This window comes from Panthera uncia, chromosome B4, assembly GCF_023721935.1.
Source record: "Panthera uncia isolate 11264 chromosome B4, Puncia_PCG_1.0, whole genome shotgun sequence".
In the NCBI taxonomy this organism is placed as follows: Eukaryota; Metazoa; Chordata; class Mammalia; order Carnivora; family Felidae; genus Panthera; species Panthera uncia.
In genome coordinates, this window is record NC_064809.1 from 117,937,763 (window position 1) to 117,945,985 (window position 8,223).

The following is an 8,223-nucleotide window of genomic DNA, read 5'->3' on the forward strand; positions in this document are numbered from 1 at the left end:
AAATACCACTTTCTCAATTAGGACTTCTTGATCACCAGATTTAAAACTGCAAACTCCAGGCACCTAGGTGGCTCAGTCAGGTTAAGTGTCCGACTTTGGCTCAGGTCATGATCTCACACACGGTTCATGAGTTCGAGCCCCGCGTTGGGCTCTGTGCTGGCAGCAGCCTGCTTCAGATTCTGTGTCTGCCTCTCTCTCTCTCTCTCTGCCCCTCCCAAGTGCACACACTCTCTCTCTCAAAAACAAACATTAAAAAATAAATAAAGTTGCAAACTCCATCCCTACCTCCCTGCACTTCCTATCCACTTTCCCTGTGTTATCTAAAAAAAAAATTTTTAAGTTATTTATTTATTTATTTTGACAAAGAGACAGAATATGAGTGGGGGAGGGACAGAAAGAGGGGAGGACAGAGGATCTGAAGTGGGCTCCACACTGACAGCAGAGCAGCTGTTGCAGCACTCGAACACATGGAACTGAGATTATGACCTGATCTGACGTTGGAAGCTTAACTGACTAAACCACCCAAGGCACCCCCCCCCACCCCCCACTGTGTTATTTTTTAAAATAGCACTTGCCACAAACTGATACAATGTCCTTTACTTTTTTATTATCAGCCTCCTCTGATTAAAATGTAAACTCTACTGAGGGCAGGGATTCTTGCCACAGCAGTATGGACTAGTACCTGGTACAAAGTAGCACTTAGTAAATATTTGTTAAATAAACAACTGTTACATATCTAGTGTCAAAATCAACAGTATTGGAGGTTATTTTTTTTTAAATACTGTCAACTTAACTAAAAATTACTTTTAAAAAAGTCACCAAACTGGGGCACCTGGGTGGCTCAGTCGGTCAAGCATCTGACTTCAGCTCAGGTCATGATCTCACAGTTTGAGAGTTTGAGCCCCGCATTGGGCTCTGTGCTGACAGCTCGGAGCCTAGAGCCTACTTCAAATTCTGTGTCTCCCTCCCTCTGTTCCTCCCCCACTCACACTCTGTCTCTGTCTCTCTCCAAAAATAAATAAAGATTAAAAAAAAATTTTTTTAATCAAAAATAAAAAAAAAAAATCACCAAACTTACAAAGTAAATTTATTTCTAATCCTAAAAGGTAATAATTAGCTCTATTTTTTTCTCAGTTGACCAATCCAAGTAAATCAAACCTCGCAAATTTCATATGGCAGTAAAATTCTAGAAATCAGCTATATTTAGTGATCCTATACCCAGATAGGAATTGCTGAAGATTCCTAAGAGGTGAGACCGTGTCATGCCCATCTTTGTATCTCCAATGCCTAGCATTCAAGGATCTGATAAACATAAACTCTCAAAATTATTTATTGAGTTTTGCCTTAAAAGTGAACGATGTAATTACCCCATCAATAAGTATACAAAATTATCATTCGAAAAATAATATGATAGTCTAAATAATGTTGTGTTTCCTCTTAAGAATGTTTAATTCAGGAATGATTCCAGACCTAGCAGTAATCATCTCCAATTATATGCACCTTAACTTCTCTTCAGCAATTCAGTTCCATGGCCTTAATGAATACCTTGCCCTAAACTAGGTCTAATCCTCCTCTAAAATTTTGAACTTTAATATGACACTTTCAGACAAAATCCCCAATCCTTCCAGTTCTCTCATTTGTTTTCCTCAACTGCTCTCCCACCAGATAAAATTTCCAATCCTTTGATGGTTCTTTCCAGACTATCAGCTACTGCTCCCCCCTTTTCTCCCCCACACAGTTTAAGCTATTCCACGAATACACTGTGAGGCACCCTAAACTCTCTATCACCTTGCCATTCAGTCACAAGATCTGGCAAGTGTTTGACTACTCCTAATCTCCCTAACAAATATTCCAAATATTCAACAATCTTCTCAAGCCACTCTATTTGCTCCTTCCCCTTAGTTTAGGGAACATATCTTGTTGAGACTATCCAGTGGGTTCTCCTACCTAGATCCTTGGAACTGGCCTGGATCTAATCCCTTTCCAAGTATGGCCCATAAATTCTGCGGGTACTGATATCCTTCTAATACATTACTTTTCTACTTAGTTAAACAGAGACCCTCTACAGACTCTATATTTCCACCCCAGTTGACTGCTCCTGAACCCTGGATTGCAAAAACCAAACTGATAACCAAGCATTTTTAATGATCATGTCCCTCTTTTGTCCGGAATTCTTTATTAGCAGTCACCTCCTGGGATGAAGTTCAATTTCTTTTATATAGCAAATAAGACCCTCTGAAATCTAATTTAGTTCAGTGCCTATTAAAGACACCAAATGAAACTGCAAACCTGACTCAAAATAGGTCTCCCTATGACTGTATCTTTGCTTTATGACCCTTTACCTTTGTTACTGATCCACGGGCAAGTAGAAGTGGGCCAAACAAATTCTCTCCCCCAAGAATCTAAAACTTGACACAAAAGATCACAGATTAGGAGTTGTGAGAGGTGGAAGCAGTGGTTTTCAACTGAGAGACATTTTACTCTCAGGAGACAATTGGCAATGCCTGGAGAATTTTTCATTGTCAAGGCTGTGAGTGCTACTGGCATCTGGTAGAGACCAGAGATGCTGTTAAACATCCTACAAAAACAGCGCAGCAATTCACAACAAAGAATTACCTTGTCCAATGAGGTTTTAGGAGCTGGTTAAGGTCCTGCCTTTCCCACACTTTGTGACCCACGCCAGAAGTTTTCTGTTACATTTCCCTTATTACCTAAGTTGGAGGTTTTTGCTGTTTGCAGACAAAATAACCTTAAGCAGCACAGTACCTTAGTTCAATCATCTGACACATTTGTATACTTCAAGCCAGTTTCTCAACCTCAAAACTATTGACATTTGGGGACTGTGCTATGCACTACAGGATGTTTAACAGCATCCCTGGCCTCTACACCACCACCCCCAAAGTTGTGACAATAGGAAATGTCTCCAGACATTGCCAAATGTCCCTTAAGGGGCAAAATCACCTCTAATTGAAAACCACAGCTTTAAACTTTATACAAAGACTCCACCCATGTGTGGTCAAAGTCCGTCTTCCTAGCTCTCATGTCCAGTAAACCTTGTGTCCAGCACAAGTTGGTATAAGCCAAAGGGAAAGCATGGGGGGGGGGGGGGAGAAGGGAAAAGGGAGCATTTTAAGTTTGTTTATTTTGAGAGAAAAAGAGAGCTCAAGCAGGGGAGGGGCAGAGAGAGGGAGAGAATCCCAAGCTCTATCAGTGCAGAGCCCAGCCAGGGCTCAAACCCACAAACTCCAAGATCATGACCTGAGTCTAAACCAAGAGTCAGAAGCTTAACTGACCCAAAAAAAAGGTGGGGGGTGGGGGGGCGCCTGGGTGGTTCAGTCAGTTGAGTATCTGACTTCAGCTCAGGTCATGATCTAAGTTCATGAGTTCAAGCCCCACATCAGGTTCTGTGCTGGTAGCTCAGAGCCTGGAGACTATTTCATATTCTGTGTCTTCCTCTCTCTGCCCCTGCCCTACTCATGCTCTCTCTCTCTCAAAAATAAGTAATGAAAAAAAATTTTTCTTTTTAAAAAAAAGAAGCTTAACTGACTGAGCCACCCAGGCACCCCAGGAGAAGGAGCATTTGTATCTGAATCTTCCCTACTCCTTTTCAGGTCCTGGCTTAAATATACTATTCTCCATCTTCCAGCTTCTATGTTCCTCCTCTTCTCCTTTGCTCTAGCATACAAGTACAAATGCCACAGTAACAGATAATGAGGCCTTGAAAGGTAGCTTTTGTTCTTATTTCCTTTCTTATATTTGTTATAACTTTTCTTTAGAACTCTCCATTCCTTTGGGGGAAAAAATCCTCTCCTGGAAAAGACTCCAAAATATATTCTGTGCTTGTTATAGTATGAAAGATCACTGTAATTTCTCTTCAAAGACTTTTCCTGTTTCACTTCTCTTAAAATGTAACTAGTTCAACGCCCCCCCCCCCACATACTCCTTGCCCTCTCAGCCTTGCCCTTGTGAGCGCGCTCTCTCTCTCTCTTTCTCTCTCTGTTCAGTTTCAGATCAGTTCCAAGTACATAACCAATTTCATTAACAATGCAACACATGGTTGGTTTACAAACTAAACAATTAGGCAGGGACAAGTATACAGACTTACACTTCTCAAATAGTTTAGCATTTTCTTAAAGCATTTATTAATCTCTTAAGAATTTCTCTTCTAGGGGTGCCTGGGTGGCTCAGTCGGTTGAGCATCCAACTTCGGCTCAGGTCATGATCTGGCAGTGAGTTCGAGCCCCACAAGGAGCTCTGTGCTGACAGCTCAGAGCCTGGAACCTGCTTCCAGATTCTGTGTCTCCCTCTCTCTTGGCCCCTCACCCACTCACACTTCGTGTCTCTCTCTCAAAAATAAATAAACGTTAAAAAAAATTTTTTTTTAATAATTTCTCTTCTATACTTTTCTCATATACCAGAGTCTCAAGTTCCTATATCTGGGTAACACTTTTTTTTTTTTAAACATTATTTTACTTTTTAAATTTATTTTTTGAGAGAGAGAACCTATGTGCACAAGTGGGGGAGGGGCAGAGAGAGAGAGGAAGACAGAGGATCCAGAGCAGGCTCCCAGATGACAGCAGAGAGCCCAATGCAGGGCTTGAACTCACAAACTGTGAGATCATGACCTGAGCACACCAACACTGGTTTTACTGTTAAAATTTCACCATACTTCAATCTCAAGGCTCAGAGTAAGTATTCTCTTTTTCCTGTTGGTTTCTATATAGTCTTTTTCCTTATTAGAAGACCCCATATAGAAAGGGCCATTTTCCTAGTCCTTCCTTTCCAGGACAACAAAGGCATATTTATTCAATGATTCAATTACCCACTGCTTCCTAAAACCACAAGGAAAGTGGTCATACTCAATACCTGTAATAATATTGGTGGCATATAGTCTTAGTTAAGAAAATGTGAGGGAAAGTCAATGCTTTGGTGCCATTTATTTAAAAAAAAAAAGTTGTTGAGTGCCTATGTTATGCTAGACTTAAACTCCCTGCCACCATGTAGTTTTACATTCAAGTGGAGAAGACAAAGACCAAGCATACATATGGGCAGAGAAGAATGGGAAGGGTGGTCACACAAGGCCTCCTTTGAGAAGATGTCATGAGGGGCATCCACTGGCCATAAGCAATGTCTATTATTGGAAGGTAATGTGTTGTTCTATTTCCTGTTAAACATTAAACTGTCCACCGATGATTATATCAATATAGAGACATCTTTATTACTGAATAAGTTGCAAAATTAAGCTTGACCCAGGTAATTTCAAAAGTTCATCACTACTTGAATAACTGTAATTTATTATAATATCCATCTCGTTTCACCTACTGTCCTTTAAATTCATAAAAAACTTTATTTTTCTTAAGAGTTAATAGTAATAGCAGTAAGATTAATACATTAACCAAGAATATGAATTTGACACTCTTCATTTATCTCAGTTAAGTTTTGAAATATGAAATAACTAAAAAATCAAGTGTTTCAAAAACTCATCTCTGTACTCAGCCATAAAAAAGAATGAGATCCTGCCATTTGCAACAACATGGACCTAGAAGGTTTTATGCTAAGTGGAATAAGTCACCCAGAGAAAAACAAGTAACATATGATTTCACTTATATGTGTAATCTAAAGAAGAAAACAAACAAAAAGCAGACCCAGATCCATAAATACAAAGAACAAACTGATGGTTGCCAAAGTAAAGGCTGGGGGATGGGCAAAATAGGTGAAGGGAAGTGGGAGGTACAAGCTTCCAGTATGTAATGAATAAATCACAGAGATGAAAGGCACAACATAGGAAATTCGGTCAATGGTACTGTGATAACGCTGGATGGTGACAGATGGTGGCTACGCTTGTGGTAAGCATAGCATAACCGATAGAGTTGTCAAATTACTATGTTACACACCTGAAACTAATTTTCACATTGTGTGTCAACTCGAAGTCGAAAGAGAAAGAAAGAAAAAAGAAGGAAAAGCCAAAGGTGCAAGAACAAAACCCCTCACCTCTGAAAATATCATTACTATTTACCGCACAGCTATTAGAAATCATACAGATGAAAAAGTACTAAGAACCTAATTCTGAATGTGTATTCGTGGTCTCTTTTGTGAAGTAAGCCATCACCGTTGCTATTAATTTTTAAGAGTCTTTCTCAACTAGAGCTCTACAAGAGAATTAAACTAACGCCCTAAGCCACTCACTGACTGAATTAACTTTTCTCCCATGCACCTGGAATGAAACTAGCTATGTACCATCATCCTTGGAAGAGGAAGAAGACAGTCAAATCATTTTCTGTAGTTCTGAATTTTCTCGTGAAACAGAGTATGACAAAGGCTGAAGGACATCTGATAAGTCAGACGTTACCTAAATACTAATTAAAAGGTAAAGATAAAACCTTTTTCCAAAACAAGGTAATTCAGTATTGGACCGTAAGGTACAATATAAAAACTTTCCAATTAATGCTAATATTCAGAAATGTATATTCATAAATGCTGCTATAATTTGCTATATTTAAAAAACGATGTTACATTCTATTCAATGTTTTAAGTAAAGGAAACATTTGCTGATTCACAGAAATATTGATTTTATTCCCCAAAATACAACCTGTGGTACTCAATGATCTGGAGAATCAAGAATTGTCTTTACCATATAAACATACCAGTATACCCAAGTTCTCTCCTAGTATCATTAACTTACTAATAACAGAGAAAAGGGCCATAACCAAGTGCTTTGAATTCGCTGTTAACAAGTTGGAAACAAGATCCCACATTTAGCCTGTGTCTTGAGACAAATATGGAGAAGCCAGAAGTAACAAACTGCCAGCTTTACTGAGTCATGTTTCTGACTAAAACCGCGTTATGAAATGGAAAGAATGACAAGTATTGTGTTTATCACCGCAGATGTTGAATCCCTGAATTCACAGACCTCAAATTTTAAAAAGCAAAAAACTGTTTTTGCAAGAATGATGTGGAGCTAAAACGATTCCAGAAAGAACTTGCCAAAGCTGAAAACTCTGGCTATTTACCTAAAACAAATCCTAACTGTGCAAACAGGCACACCCTCTAATGCATCAGAGCGGGCCGGCGAGGTGGGGGTGAATTCAGAAAATAACAAGGTTAACATTTCACGGACAAGACAAGCCTCAGCCCAAAGAGCCCACACTGCTCCAGACGCCCTCGGTTAACGGAACCGCTCTGCTCCGAAGGGAGCCGAGCACCGAGCTCGGGTTCACGCTGCCACAAAAATCAACCCCAGCCTCCGCACAGGACCACCCAAGCGGGGTCCCCGGGACGCCCCCAGACGCCGCGTGGGGGAGCGATCTCAGCCCGATGCCTCCCCCGGCCGCCCTCCACGCTCCTCTGCGAGCAGGGTGGGGGAGAAGCCGTCCAAGGGGCCGACTCGTGAGGCCGGCGCCGGACGCCGCAGGCGACGGGAGATCGGGGCGGCGAACCCAGCCTCGGCTGGATCCGGGAGCTCAAGAGTCGCCTCCCACACGGCTGCCCGTCCCCGCCGCCCCCGAGGCTGCAAGCAACCTCCGGTGCCGGCTAGGGCGGAGGCGGACTGGCCCCCACCCGACACCCGAAGCTCTTGCTGACCTGGAGAGGTGCTTCAGGATCTGTTTCTTGATGAGCCCAGCCATGGTGCCGGGGCAGGAGGCGCCGCTCTTTCTGCGGTTCTCACTGCCTCCTCTCTTCGTGGCTGCCTCTTCGTTACCCGGGCTAACCCGGCCGGAGGAGAGTCGCCTGAGCGCTCACGCCCGGGAGAGACCGGACGCCCCGGCCGAGGCCACAGCCGCCGCCGCTGCTGCGGAAGACCGGGAGCATCGCGCTCAAGCCTCCGTGGCTGCCGCCGGCGCCATCTTGGCTGCAGCATCACCTAAGCGACCTGGGGGGGGGGCGGGGCGGCGCGGACTCCGCGCGGGGCGGAGCTAGGCGGGCTTTGGCAGGCGCAGGAGGGGTGCTGCCCCGCCACCCTGGCCCGGGGCTGGGCGTGCGTCCTCCGCTCCCTTGACGCCACTGGGTGTTTCGACTCCCAGTCCCGCAACCTTCTTGCGCTTTACAGTCCTCCCTCTCCACTCTCTGGTCTTGTTCCGGTCTCCATCACCAAGTGTTCCTTCCACATCCTACTCGTCTTTCATTTTTCATAATTTACTCCACAAACTGCCCTGCATGCACTGCTCTCTACCTGCTCTACTCAGCTTTCTTCATATTCTTGCCTCAGTTTCTTCCCCTTTGCTA

General features: G+C 43.1%; 1 protein-coding gene across 2 annotated transcripts in view; it reads right to left on the minus strand.

The window, feature by feature from the left end:
- BLTP3B (bridge-like lipid transfer protein family member 3B) overlaps positions 1 to 7,861 on the minus strand; it is a 109,848-nt gene extending 101,987 nt beyond the window's left edge. For both annotated transcript variants that reach the window (XM_049626144.1, XM_049626145.1), the window contains exon 1: positions 7,582 to 7,861. In XM_049626144.1, coding sequence (XP_049482101.1) covers positions 7,582 to 7,625 — 44 coding nt within the window. In that variant the 5' untranslated portion in view covers positions 7,626 to 7,861. The remainder of the gene's footprint in view (positions 1 to 7,581) is intronic.
- Positions 7,862 to 8,223: the final 362 nt, after the last annotated feature.